The sequence below is a fragment of the Ornithodoros turicata genome, chromosome 3 (genome assembly GCF_037126465.1).
Source record: "Ornithodoros turicata isolate Travis chromosome 3, ASM3712646v1, whole genome shotgun sequence".
NCBI lineage: Eukaryota > Metazoa > Arthropoda > Arachnida > Ixodida > Argasidae > Ornithodoros > Ornithodoros turicata.
In genome coordinates this window covers 7,972,920-7,987,582 of record NC_088203.1, presented here as the reverse complement: position 1 = coordinate 7,987,582, position 14,663 = coordinate 7,972,920, and the positions used below count along the sequence as shown (strand labels likewise).

The 14,663-nt window shown below is 46.4% G+C and overlaps 2 protein-coding genes and 2 long non-coding RNA genes across 4 annotated transcripts in view; 1 reads left to right on the top strand and 3 right to left on the bottom strand.

Annotated features, from left to right (window-relative positions):
• Positions 1-9,855, bottom strand: part of LOC135387934 (ceramide kinase-like) — a 42,439-nt gene extending 32,584 nt beyond the window's left edge. The window contains exon 1 of the mRNA XM_064617160.1: positions 9,644-9,855. Coding sequence (XP_064473230.1) covers positions 9,644-9,770 — 127 coding nt within the window. The 5' untranslated portion in view covers positions 9,771-9,855. The remainder of the gene's footprint in view (positions 1-9,643) is intronic.
• On the top strand, positions 864-2,656 carry LOC135387935 (uncharacterized). The gene is made up of 3 exons (XR_010421269.1): positions 864-1,251; positions 1,969-2,094; positions 2,154-2,656. It is a non-coding gene; the product is annotated as an uncharacterized LOC135387935 (long non-coding RNA).
• Positions 9,856-12,028: 2,173 nt separating the features above from the next.
• On the bottom strand, positions 12,029-14,385 carry LOC135389856 (uncharacterized). The gene is made up of 2 exons (XR_010421604.1): positions 14,162-14,385; positions 12,029-12,442 (listed from the first exon to the last, which is right to left on the bottom strand). It is a non-coding gene; the product is annotated as an uncharacterized LOC135389856 (long non-coding RNA).
• On the bottom strand, positions 13,009-14,167 carry LOC135389855 (protein HEXIM1-like). Its single transcript, XM_064619891.1, has one exon. The coding sequence runs from the start codon at positions 14,048-14,050 to the stop codon at positions 13,235-13,237; it is 816 nt and encodes a 271-aa protein (XP_064475961.1). The 5' UTR covers positions 14,051-14,167; the 3' UTR covers positions 13,009-13,234.
• Positions 14,386-14,663: the final 278 nt, after the last annotated feature.

Genomic DNA, 14,663 nt, shown 5'->3' with positions numbered 1-14,663 from the left:
GGTGATAAGGGAAGAATGAATTTTTTTAGGCACGTTATTTCACGTGCTGCAAGCGGGCTGCAGACAGGAAGCTTAACTTGAACCTGATGAACACGAACTTTCGAGAATGCGTCTACATCACGAGTGGAACAGCCAGGGAAAATACGAAGACTGAGTGACAGTTTTTGAGGACTCCGACTAGCCCCACCTTTGAACCCAGTCATTCGTGAAAGATGTCGTAAACGCTTTTCGAGAGCAACTTCCTAGAGAACGTATATTCATACGGCCAGCATATTTCGGACCAGGAGAGCGCAAGAGCCGGTCAAATACCTTTTCCGGTGGCGACGCCCGTGGGGAACCGTTTGAATGAGCAAAAGCCCTGTCGGCTTGCAGAAGTTAAACAGATAGCTGCCTAGGTACTTGAGATGTGCACACCAAGAAAGTGACGATTTGTTATCAGATATGCGCGGTGTTTTGGACCTGCGGTGAGGTGATTCCTCTTCAGTACCAGGACAACAAGGAAAGACGGGCAAATAACATTGTTGCAGCTGCTCAAAAACGATTACGTAAAACATAGTACCTTCCAGCATGGATTTTCTATAACCAGTGTTACCTGCTGGAACCGCCCAAAATTGTGTTTTCGGTGCAACGCCATTTCAACGTGAGGTGGCGTCGTGTCCCGTCCTTCCCGCGCCACTTGCATTTTACAATGTCCAGCTTTTGAATTCATTTTTGGGCTTTTTCTTTCCTTCACCTCCCTTCCTGTCTTCTTTTTGATACTGCATCAGTTCATTGGTGGGAAGTTTTCCTTCAGAAGAGATGCCATTGAGCATGCCCAGATCCCAAACAGTGTTTCACGATTATTTTTCTCTTTACGCTCCAAAGCTCATGGGTCCCTACGCTGAAACACTCCAGTATCATGCAAGGCGCTATCGCATTCTTTCATCGATATATCTCTGACCGCCATGACCTTCGCTGCTTTTCCTTCGCCTCCATTTCTTTGTTGGGATGGCTACATAGTTTTTCTTCTTCTTCTTCTTGCCGCAGGAACACAGCAGCTGTAGGCGAAGATTTACTAGGAATGCGTTTGTGAAGAAACCTCTTTTAAAGGCGCTCCCCCTGGCGGTCGATGACTTCCATACACCCATGCTGTAAACATGGCGTGTCTCACGGGCGGATCTCTCAACGACAACAAAGCTCGTCCTCCTCCAGAAACAACGTCACAAGTAATTGTGTGAAGAACTTTGACGTCTTAATTCAGCCGTTGCAAAGGTGCCAGTTCATTATATGACACTCTGAGCGAATATAATTTATGAATTTACGTAGACATACACATGTGTTTATTATTGTTCGGCCGGAATGTGAATGGTCTCACTGAAAGATGTCTGTAAAAGGTGTGCTTGTCGGTATGTTGCGCAGGTTGTGACGATCTCGCAGGTTTTGACGTTCAAAACCAGCTTTCAAGGTTAAATTCCGTCTGTCGTCTGCGAGAAAACAACTGCATAGATCCCTCGCCCAATTCTTGAGCCGAGACTCACTGCTTGTGGAGAAAGCGACGGTAACAAAAGAATTGATATTTGCCTGGCAAGACGCCAGCGCAGACAGCAGGAATGATTGAAGGTTTGGCAACATGTTGCGCTAAACACAAGACTGCAAAGCTGGATCCGTGATACACACTTATACAGTTGCATATTTTTATGAGTTATTATGAGTTATTATAGTTATGATTATTATGAGTTATTATGAGTACTTTAGAGTTTGAGTTGTTGAACTGTTCTGCAAAGTACTGCTTATAATCTGCTTCGAGACAGTGTCGTCTGCTACGTTCTCAACATGCGCGGTAGTGTCGTCTGCAACTGCGCGCCTTGCAGACGACATTCTCCTGTAGACTTCAAATGACCATTGTAATGTTTATCCCGTCGTATTCTTTTTGTCCATTGTGAGAACCGGTGCAGATTATATGTGATCAAGTGTAGTACGTGCCTACAGGACCAACCCGTGCTCTGTGGGAACCGGTTTCGGGGCGGAAGTTTGCGGAGTCGCTCACCCAGTTACGTAACTGACGTTGCCTGTTGAGTTGCATGCGCTCCGCTTCCTTCTACACGTCTCCTTTTCGTAAGTAAACAAACACGGTAGCGCTGGTAGGGTTGTAACGTAAATATTTTTTCACACAGGCCAGGGCTCATGACCGCTACTGTTAACAAGCTTCACTTTCACGAGATTCTTTTCTCCTTCTTTTCCGTGCTCGGACTCCACATAGACAATGGGCACGTTAAATAGCTGCTCTCTTACTCCTTCTCGGGCGCTCCACGTTTCGTGCTCCCGGTGTAGTTATTAAACGGCACTTGGACGCTCGAACACGCTCGCTGTGCAGCCGTTTCTCACTTACTCTCTTTTTTACTCTCTCTGCACTGGTGACGCCTCAGGTCCTTCGTTCTCTTTCTTCGCTTTCGTGGAGAGGAGGGAAGAGGTCACGTGACGAAGCACGATACCCCCTTTTTCGTGCACCCTCCAAAAGCTGGAGCGTGAAGAGCGCTCTCACGTACGAAACTCGGAGTACGAGAGTATGCAATAATTGCTTCCCTGGCGTCGCGTACAACCAATAAGCATCTACTAGAGACGTGACGTCATCATGGGCCGACTCGAGCTGACGAGACGTCTGTATCTCTTACCGTAGCAGATGACATTTCCATCCCTGTATACAATAAGCGTAAAAAGATGTTGTCCTTATAATAGTCCTTATGTTTTTTATCTGTGTCTTTAACCGCCGATCTGATAGCATTTTTTCTGCCACCAACTGCAAAATATCCGTGCAATCACGCTACAGAACACTGAAATCACACCATGCTCCGCAGCTACGGATATGGCTATGGCTTGACTATCGCGCTCGAAATTATTCAGCGAAGAGAGTGCATCACTAGTGCGAGAAACGTATTCGAAATCACGCAGTCTGGAATTGAGGCTTGCATAACGCAGGCGTTGGCGCAGCTACGCCGGTTACGCCCCGCCGCACACGCAGCAGGTATAGGATATATACATTACGCGCGCCGGTTCATGCAACCCCACTTGGCTTTCACTTTCGTCACAGTCCCCGTGGATTGCAGTCGGTGCAGTTTCGTACAAGACGTACAAAAATAAACGGAGGTTATGGGGTGAGAAAAATTAAACGAATTCGGAACTTTACCCATTAACGACGTAGTTGAACATTAAATGTAGCTTCTAGATCTCTATTTCCGCGCAAAAGTGAATTAATGTAAGCCGTCAGCTCATCTGTACTAAATGTGGCTTGCTGCCACTGCAATCAGAATACGACATGAGGTGCTTATTCGTCGCGCAATTTCCAGCCTTTGTCTCTCTCTCATTTTTTTTCTTTTTCGAATTAGAGCCACGAAGCAGCTGTGGCTGTATGAGTGGCGTGCAGACATGGACAGATGAAGAGATGACAGCAGGAAGGAGTGGGGGACAGAGGGGTTAGTATGCGTCCTGGGCAGACTTCAGGGGGAACTATGCACGACATTCGACTGGATTCAAATCTTCGGAGAGCTTCAGACAGCACAGCCGATGGTAGAATTCGAACCTTTGCCATTATTAAAACACACAAGGAGTACACATTCTCACACATTAGAGCATTAGAGAGCTGACCCGACAGTATTCGCTGCGAGATAGACATATAATAATAATAATAACATTGTTTATTATTATTATTATATGTTAACTTTATTTTTGTTCAGGTGCCCCAAAACAACCACTAAGGTCTTCTTAAGGGGGCGACACTGTCCCCTTCTTAGTGCGGATAACACGCCGATGTTCGGAGTTTATGGTTCCTTTCCGTAATTCTTGTTTATATCCATCGAAAGATCACTTGTGCCGCGACGCTAAGATACTGTTCCATACCCCGATGCTCCACCTACTGCACTGAACGCGTGTAACGTAACTAAACGTGTAAAAGCAGACGACGCGTCCACACTACTGTAGTTCATCGTTTCTCCGCAGCGCGCCGACACCGTTCGATCTCGGAGCGAATAGGTTGCAGCACCAATGTGTTTCCCAAGCTACATAACGCCATTCTGACGTCACCATCACGCCATACGCTCAGGATTGCTCACTCCCACTGCAGCAACCGCAAATCTCGCGTCCACGCAGTCACGCTCCTATCAATTCAAATGATTTGTCAATACCTAAAGGAGTTATCTATATCTATACACATTATCTGATACCCGTTATTGTTACGGGTCGCACATGTGGGCAGCGTCCAGAGAAAATACGTGCATATAAAACCATCTGGTGTGCCAGTTTCAAGGCCGGTGAGTGTAAACGGTCGACCTTGAAAGACTCTCTTCCCGGTCGTCGCCATACCGCCGAACTCGCGTCTTTCCGTCGGGGAAGAGAAGCCTAATGACTGTTTTCCTCGTGTTTCTCAAAGTGTCCCTGGCCTTTCCTGTTGCTTGCCGACTCCATGTGTGTCATGTGAGGGTAGCATGTGGTTCCTTATGCTTACAGGGCGTAATGTGGAAAATCATTATTTCTTTATACATTCGCATAACTTCAAATTGTGCGAGGAAAAAAAAAAGTATGCGAGCAAATCACAACGAGATAAAGAATAAACAGATGTTGTCGTTTGTGCAGTTTACAAAAATAAAAGTCTACGAAGGCAGGGTCACCTCTATAGGTTCAGTTTTTAAAGAGCACGTGTAACAATATTCTGAAAATTCTTAAAACAAACTTATGGCTATCTTTGACACGTCCTGTGACGGTCTGGGATTTTTGATGAAATCTGTTTCAGAAACTTTTTTTCAAATTTTCCTACATCAAAGGGACAGCGTGCCCTGTTCGTGTTCCCGTTAGAGCTCGCGTTCCCCCACAAGTGAAAGCCACAAAACTTTATTTGGCATGCACGCAGTGTCTCTTCGTGGGGAAGGGTGACATCAGCTCCCCCTTCAACGGTGTCTTCACTGACGTCACCTCGCCGCCATACTGTAGGTCCCTCGAAGTTATGTTCCCGCATTCGTTCGCTGCCATATGCTTTTTGGGTGACTATTAACGTCGAAAACACGGAAATTGCTTGGATATGCTACAAATCACACTGCACAATAACTTTGAAGCACCAAATATACGGTGGGTGCGGATATCGGTAGCGGCTTGGATGGGACCTACAATATGGCGGCCGATGCCTGCAAGCGACAGTGGCGGTCTCCTGCGGATGACGTCATGTGAATAAACCCTATAGAGGCGGCGGTTTGTGGGAGGGAGTATCACTGCATGTAAACAGAAGCTCCAGCAATTAGTGTTCTCGGCAGAGCGTCGAACCGAACGGGAACTGAAACCGGAATTAACCGGAATTTTTAGCTGGAACTAAAACCGTAATTACTAGCGCCATCTTGGAGCTGAACCGGAACCGAACCGGTATAAGAACTTCGGTTACCGGTTCGGTTCGGGTTGGTGTGTGATGGAGGAGGGGGGGATTCCAGCGGTCTGCCTGCCTAGATTGGCGGAACGTTGGGGAAGGAATGAAAGGGGGTCCTGTTGATCCAAAAACAGAAATAAATACACAAAAAAAATGTAACTAAGGGATCTTGTATCATTTTCAGTGGCTACCTATAATTTTGAAGCATATTAGAACCTCGAACCGGTTCCGAACCGGCTAACATCCTCTGAACCGATAAATCAAACCGATATATGTGAACAACGGAGCCCGGAACCGCAACCGAACCTTTATGGCCAAACTGGAACCCGAAACAAACCGAAAAACGTTTCGGTTCGACGCTCTGGTTCTCGGTATATGCAGCGTCCTGCATGGGCACATGTATTTTTGGTTTGGCATACGTGACTGGCCCAAACTGTGACATGGCGCGGGAGAGGTTATATAAACCACGGATGACGTCGAGAGAAAGAGAGAGAGAAGACAGTAGTATACAGTCGGTCGTAGGAGTTGTCGAGAGTCGGAACCAGGAAGAGTCATCGATATGTGATCGACAGCGGGAGCCTGGACGGAGATGGACGGTTGCGGCGCCATGATGCCTGGTATCCACCTTCGACCCGAGGGTTCATCACCGAAGTCTCCTTCCACCAGCGCTGACGTCCGAGCAACCGAACTTACGACCTAAAGGCCCAGCTGGCAGCGACGGACGCGAACGAGGTGCCCCGGAGGACGGCGGTGATGAGCAAAAAGACGGAGCTCCTAGGATCGAGCCTCCAAGACTGATAATATATAGGCCTGCCGCCAAGTCGCCGATCTTCGCTATGGTTTGACCCGGCCGTGGACCAAGAACGGAGACCAGAGCGGATGAAGATCAAGGCCACAGCATGCATGGAAAGCCGGCCACGTATAGGTCACTGCCGAAGCCGCCTTCAGAGCTCGTCTGCCACGCCATCGTCCATGGCCTGGTGAAGATGGGGTGCCGTCGGGGTACGCGAAGTCAGGGTCAGTCACTCTTGCCAACTTGTTGTGTCTCCCATGTTTGCACACACGGTTCTCGAGTTTTGCTTGTCCGCGATTTGCGTAACCATATCAGGTCATACACAGTGAACCCTCGTTAATATGACCCCCGATAATCTGACATACACGCTTTACGACCATACTCTTCGGGAACAATGCTGTGAAACCTCTGCAAATCCTCCCCGTTAATATGACAATTCCGCATTATGCCCAGAATTTTCGGGAACGACCATGGTCATAATAACGAGGGTTCACTGTATTTAAGTTGTGTTCGCTTTATATGTGTGTTGTTGCCGCGATTTGTGTTATCCATCATACGAACTGAATAATAATACGTGCGTAGCGTTTAGTTTCGTTCATTAAATCACGTTTTGTTGATGTTAACGGAGTGCGTGGTGTCATATTCCTTCTCACCTCTTCGGGTACCCACGCTGAGTGTATCCCCTCTTTTTCGTTAATTTTCCGTCCCCTCCGGCTACGAGGGACGTCACTGTCCGATACCTAATTTCGCGTCTATCGAGCAAATATAGAGACGAACGAAGGAAGCTAGTGAAAAGGTTAGCTAGCTGGTATAGAGCCCTGAATCGGTAGTCCAGAAGATGTAGGTTCGAGTCCTACAGCTGGCTAACCTTTTCAGTGACTTCCTTCGTTCTTCATTCATTGTTTTTAGGCACTTGAGGCTTTGTGTGTTTGTCTTTTCTTCTGTGTTCCAGCCTCAGAACATCAATTTCAATCGTGTTCAAATAAAGAGACATAGGTACGTTTCCATCGGAAATATACGTCGTTTGCTATATATCTGATGGCATAAATTTCGCCTTTTAGGCGAAGTAAGCGAAGGAATGGAGCTAGTCAGCTACAGCTACTAAAAGAGCAGACCAAATCTGCAAAGCAAAAAAGCGAAGCATACTTCGTTTGCTAAACATGTAAAGGCGCATATTTTTAGCAGATATCGTCCCCTAAGCACGTAATGGAACAGACCTCGTCTGCTACAGCAAGCAAAAGAGCAAACTTCGTCTGCTCAATATATAAACAAAAAAAAAAAAAGAGAGAGAGAGAGAAAAGGGAATTACTTTGTACACTATGCAGACAATGAATTAACTTCGTCTAAGCAAACAAGAAAGCGTACTTCATCTGCTAAATGTAAAAGCACATATTTTGTCTATACCAAACTAATCACAGAAGCAGAAGTAAAGAAACAGATCTCGTCTGCAAGTGAAAGACTAAACATCGTCTGCTAGATAAATAGCCGCCCATAGCTGTACTCGTTGAATGTTTTCCGAGTTAGCCGTATCGTAGAGAAGAAAGGTTCGACAGTTTCCGCAAAAGACGCATCGGTAAGCAACAACAATGTGACCACTTTTCACACACGCAGAACCGCAAAACGATTTTTTTGCTTCCTCGACTATGGGAACAATGCGAGTAGCAAGAGGATGCAGCGAAAAAACATGGTGTGCTTCACGAACTAATTTAGAAAACTATACTTTATTCCTTGCGTGCAGTCTATAGTATGTTTTCCGTGGAATATACTGCTGTGTTGTTGAACAATGGGTCTTGTTGTATTTCCTTCTTTATGAATGTTACGGGGGGGGGGGGGGGGCACAATTTTCCTTTCCTGCCGTGCTTCTCCCTTCGGAATTTTATTGGGTAGTTGTACTGAACTACCTAACTCTTGAGTTAAACAGTTCAGACCAGAGCAAAAAATACATACAGAAACAAAAATTTACAGGACAAAGTGTCACGTAAATTTAACGGCTCTGCTCGAGAGGGGCCGTACTTGTCGAGTAAAATCAAGTTCCGACAAAATACACGCCCGTATCTCTTTGATCATTCTGAAACAGCCTTTTTCTCCATTTCTTCTAGAGACTTCGTCCGCAAACCAACTACAGGCGCAGAATCTGACCGCTAAACATACTGAGGAAGACGTGGATATATTCTCAAAGCACACGACCCGTCTCGTGAGACCGCGTCAACAACTCACGTTTCTCAAGCAGATGCTTTTTAACCCTTCCATACCAACGAGCCTTGCACAACCGCTGCTGCATGCCAACCCCTTTTTCTGTCCGGCTAATTTAGACGACATGGCCTTGAAGGCCTTGAATGTGTGACAGTGAAAACCATAACAGTGGCCCGCTATCCAGCCCCACCTGCCGGCCGAAGTCCGTGCAAAAAGCAGACGACAGTTTCACGGAAGTTAGCGGACGGGCGAGGTACGGATTACTGTAGATTAGCGACTTCGAGACGCTTTGTCCGAAAATCCCTTTTCTCCTCGTCCCTAAAGCTCCTCAATAAAAGACTGACAGTTCTCCACGGAAGACAAAAAAAGCCATTCGTCTGCTTTGAGGGCGAGGGTGACAACGAAACGTGAAAGAAGGATGTCCATTCAGAAGGTCTACGACCACAAAGGCCTGCCGATAAACGATGTGATAGCGCAGGCCAAGAACCTCGGCCTAAACAGAAGGTGTGTTTCGAACAATGACCTATGTGCAGGACTGCCAGGAATGCAACATAATTGACGTGACTAGAAAATTGCAAAATACTTCATGATCGCCATAAATGGGTGCCCCTGACGTGCCGAATAATAATAGTGTCACGAAGTCATCTGTGTGACCGAGAAGAAAAGCAGACGACACCGTGCTAATCGATTCCTGCACGACAGCTTTCCTGTTAGACGCAGAAGAACGCCATGCACCGCTACCTGACCAACTTTCAAAACAATTCCCGTTGATCAAAGCTCACAAACACGGCTTCGTGACATCGGAGGAAGACCAGAAAGGATTTTTTGTTTTTGTTGACACTAGCGGGTAGTTCCACCGACATTACGTAACGAAGAAGCATCTTCCGTAAACAGGCCGGTGGACCGAACTGTTTCCTTGCCGCAATAATTTGCTCTGCGATACAATCTGCAGCATAGCAGGATGACGATAAATACGAGGTTGAATAGTCATCCTTGAATATGCGGCCTACACAGTCGCAGCCTTCAAAGGATATAGCTGTACTCGTACAAGCAGTCAGATATGTTCTGCGCTTCGCGGTTGTATACTTCATCCGAGGGAATAATGTGATCGAACACGCTCGAGTTCCAATACACGGTCACACCAAGTACATTATTGAAGCAAATGGTCACAGTGTATTGAAACAAGCACAGGTAAACAACCAGCAGATGTGAATGAATGAGAAACAAGAAAGCACTACACAACGCGGCGATGAATGCAAAGGTTTTCCACTTACGGGCATTCGGGCTCTCGTCTGCAAAGATAATCCCATTCTTGTACAACGTGACACGCCGTTTCTTGCCAGAAATTTGAAAATCCGACACAAGTAAGGCATCCCCTTCTCCCTGCCTCACCTTCTCCATGGCTTGATTTCGTTTGGCAGGGCAGAGCACATTCGCTGCCGCCACAGTCGACCACGACGACAGAGAAATGCCGGCGGAGTTTCTGGTGTCGCCATCTATGTTTGTAATTCTCAGGCTCGCAGCGCTTCCATAGCTTGGATTCGACTTTGGCTACTTTTTAGCCATTTTCTCTATCGAACAACGTGGGTTCCGCCTTGCTTTCATTTTTTGGTTGTTTTTGGTTTCTCTCGTTCTTATTGCAGGCGTAGGCGTCCATGGTGAAAACTGCGTGTGTGGGTTGGGCTCCGAGGTTTTTTATGCGTTTGTTCTTATGAGAGCTTCCTCTTTCAATTCGCCCTCTCCCCCTTTTTTTAATCTGTACCATCTGCTGGCAAAAACACCTTGCACTCATTCGAGAGCGTTGATTCTCCTATTTGCTGTATTGATAACAACCCGGGAACGACAGATATGCGTGGTCGAGCAAGACAGCCATGTCCTCGTTCGCGGAGACGAAAAATAAAACATGCTCATCCACATGACATATGTTAGCAGCAGCACAGCTGCTATATTGTTTCTGTTACATCTCAGTAGTCTCGGTGGTAATGTCTTATCTCCAAAGCTCAAACTTATCACTATCCTTGTGGCGCACAGCAACAATGAGCAGCAGTCTTCCTTATCAGAATCTATGTGAATCTAGTTTTCACGTGTCATCCTTTCCTTCAGCTTGAGTAATAAGACGGAAGACACAACGAAATGAACACGACAGATTGTGCTTTTTAACGTGTACACCAGCTAGCTTACCTCATCCTATTTGTCCATTATCATTTAAAACGCGGGTATAATTAGGTTGCTTATAGATACGCAGTGTTCCGCGAGGACGAGGAAAAAACAGTGTGCTGAGATTCCAGTGCACGTCTATTAAAGAACCCCCCGGTGATGGACAAAATTAATCCACCCACTGTGGCATCGCTCAAGATCACGGCTGTCTCGCGACGTAAAAGCCACTCTCATAGCAAGCAAGAGCTTCAAATCATCCAGTGTGAAGTCCGCTAATATTCACAGCCGAACGCTGCTCAGAAAAATAACCTACTGCTGAAATAAGCTGATATCCATTTAACATAGAAGCAAGCAAATACAGAGACGAACACTGATACCGCTTGGCTGATATGTCTTGACAAACCACCATCCAAACCCTACTATTATGGTACCTATATGTATATATATGACTGTCATATTTCTCGTTTTCCATCCCAAAAAACATAGAACCGTTTCCATCAGATCCACATATTGATCAGGTTCCCTCATGTTCAAAGAATCTAACTTGCTTGCACACATGAACAGCACGCAGGTGTTGTGACACCATCATACTTCGTAAGCTATGCTGACACAAAAGCCAACCCGCAGAATTGAATCACCCTGTTTTGTTGCAGTGACACTCTGTATTGACATCCGATCCAAGCTTGATGACAATACACACCGATCGAGGGAACCCAACTGTATTATTCTGCGTCAGCTCTCGATCATATTGTGCTGCCTTTTACACTCCAGCAAAAACCGCGGCTATATCGAAAAATTGCCGCTTCCCCCGAGCGCCTAGTTTCCACCACCCCGTTATTATGACATAGTTGATGGGAACTTCAGTGCCCCATGAAAAGGAAGCACGATAGCTTAGCGACCTCGCAGGCAATATAATTTAGCACGTCGGCCCTGAAGGAAGAGGTAATTGCGCTTTTCTTTGTTACCTCATTTTGCGTGGCTACATTTGATCCTCGGAACGTAATCGATGGAGCAGTTATCAATCACGCAAACACTTATTTCATACATCAACAAGCATCTTCGTGCACAACTGATAAGACAACAACACATCACCTCTCTCAAATGCTATCTGCCAATGCAGACGAGGAGTTTGCCCATGCTAGGGCCTTCCCCTCTGCCTATACCTACCTTCCTTCCTACGCACCAAAAAAGCTATGTGCTAAAAATACCAATTTGTACAGTTCTTTTTTTTTTTTTTTGTTATTGCGTACAGCAGCGTGTACCGTTCCTCACTTTATTCCTCCACATATGAAAGCCAACCTCAGCGTGACTGTGTCCGCAAACGCGTCCGGAACGTCCTGCGTTTCTCGGCCCAATCCAGTTTTGCCCACCAAAGCGTCAGGAACACGATACATGCACTTTGTAAGGAGTGCCTGCGTATTCGCTCCGCCGCTCACAGCTTCAGCAGATCGATAGCCCAGCGCCAAATACTGCGACGTCATGCAGAAAGCAGAAGAAGAGAGACCAGTCATTTCGAAAATTCTTTATTCCCCCAACCAAAAGCCCCAACCTTTCCACTTTATATACTCACCTGGAACATTATCTTTTTTATTGAGACCTCAATTTCACACGCTAGTGATCAGACGATGCACACAGTGCGATCGCAGACGACAGCGTTTTGAAAGCGTTCAATTTAGCAGAAGACAGCTTGCCATGAAGCATAATCAAGGGCAAACTGAGCGAATAGATATGAAACGCCAGGGGTAATTTTATCTAGACACGCAAAACAGACTTTTAAATCGCTATCGTCCACGAGCGCAGCGTAGCACACGGTATGAAAAAGCAGCTCGCCCTAGCGTAACGGTGCCCAGAGCAGCCCAGCGTTGTTCCAGGGGTGGACCCGGCCACTAAACTTGGCGGGGCGTCCGCAACAGCACCTAGCATGAGACATACATTGTGAGACCATTGTGCGTGATACAATAGGAGAGGTAACACAATTGGTCAACTGGGAAATGAATGAAGTTTAGGGCAATTTGACCGCACCCAAAATGACCAGCTAAACGCAGGTCGAATGACAAGGCCAGAAGTAACTTGCATCGGTAATCAATATCAGCCAAAAAGCTCCAAATGTCCGCCCAGCAACAAGACGTCGTCTCCACAGAAAAGGGACAAACCTTACGTGTCAAGGTCATCGCGATTACAAAACCCCGTACTGTTAGAAATACTTCAGAGATGTTTGTCTAAGCCCTCGGAAGGGGATTTACGTTATGCCAGAATTAGCGGACGAAAGAAAATCGCCGGACAGGTGACTGCGTCCACCTGAAGAATATGGTGTGGCATAAAAGAAATATAAATACATCAAAAATTAAAAATAAATAAATACGGATGATTACCTGGCCTCATTTGAGTGAAATGAGGTTTTTTACCGGCAAGAAATTAGGCTACCGGTGTCGTCTGCTTTGATGTAGGAAGCCTGAGGTTTTTGCAAGAAACACACAAGAAATCTGCGAACCGTCACAGGACGGACATAAACCTCGTTTTAATAGTATATTAAATAAGGATAAAATAGTTCCACACTCTCCAAGCTCGGTATGCACATATCTTTTTCCTCGTTCACAGTAGACTAGAGTTCCAAAATGAAATTTACAGATGAGCGCGTCAAAAGTATGTACAGAGATGAAGCACAACGAATGAAAAAAAAAAAAAAAAGTAAGAGAGAATTGGTCCAACTACATTTGTGCTAACTGCGGTTCGAAACCATCCGCACACGGGTCCCGATCATCGCTTGGTTCAGACGATGAAGTCGTAATCTCGGCCGCACTCCTTAATTTCCGGTTCAGCAACCGGAGCGCTCGATTTTCTTCCTGCAGATCGAGAAGTTGTCTCTGCAAATCTTCCAAGCGGTGTTGAGGATTGCACTTTTCCAGTTCGTCGCGCAACGCCGTTGCCTTCTGCTCCAGATCGGAATACATAGCTGCCATTTGGTCTTGTGACAACTGGAGCAGTTCGTCAACCCTTGCGTCGCTGTACACGGCTTCAAAATCTTTCTCGTAGAAGGCAACCATATTTCCGTAATCCAAATATTCATACCGATCTTCGTCGTCTGACTCTTGGGAACCAACCGTGTCCTGTACAAGTGAGAATGTTTCGTGATCCGATGCAGTCGAATCGGGCGCTATATTCGTCTCGAAACTTCTGTACAGGGCGCAGTTTTCGTGATCGTCGATAATGAACTGGGTAAAATTAGCTGGAGCCTTGGGAACGTCCGAGGGCCTGATCATAACCTGCCGCTTTCGCTGCCTCGGCTTTTTAGGCGAATCCGATTCCGAAGACAGATGACCGTCTGCTTGACGGGAGCCCGATTTACGTTTCTTCCCGCGCCGAGTTTTCCTCGACTTGCGTACAGGGTCGACGTTTTCGTCCAGAGCTTCCATGGGAACGACGAAATCATGTTCGTGGTCCAGCGGCGTTGAAACCACGTTGCTTGCGTCCCGCGATGGACTAAGCGGAGTCACGTCCGCCGGTCTATTTGCGCAAGTGATCATCGGATCGTGCTTATATTAACGAGAAAAATATAATAGCCTCTGTTACGTGCTTTACAATCACAGCAGAATATACCGCCAGCAAGCTATAAATATAACCTGAGACAGTAGTACCTTGTCCGACTCTGTGTAGGGGGCCAGCCCGAGTAGAGCAGACACCGTCTGGAGCAGATGACGCGCGAATGTCCGTCGGTTTTAGTCCTCTTGGGCCTAGGCTAGCCTTCCTGCCACCGAGAATTGTCTTTGTAAGAGTCCGTTGCACGAAAAAAGCACAGAAACACAGGGCGCGGCGCAGCGTACAGCAAACGCAACCAACACATGTTCAGAGTAACGTTCAACTGACGATTTCTAGCTGCGTGACGTCGTTTTTATAGTGCTCATGACGTAGGGCGCGCTTGCCGCGAGAGGACCAATCAGACAGTAGCTACATTTTTAGTGCCGCTTGGGGGCGGTGTAGAAACAACGATCTCATTCTTTTTTAGTTTAATCCGCAATTAACCTGCTCACATAGCTGTTTTTGGTTGTTTACTGAGATGTATGAAAATATTGATAATATCTGAAATGAGATTGCGTCGATAGATCAGACATATTTGACATGAACGTTTCATCTACGATG

Bases quoted from the DNA above. Each gene is read 5' to 3' on its own strand.
- LOC135389855 (XM_064619891.1), bottom strand. From the start codon at position 14,050: ATGATCACTTGCGCAAATAGACCGGCGGACGTGACTCCGCTTAGTCCA.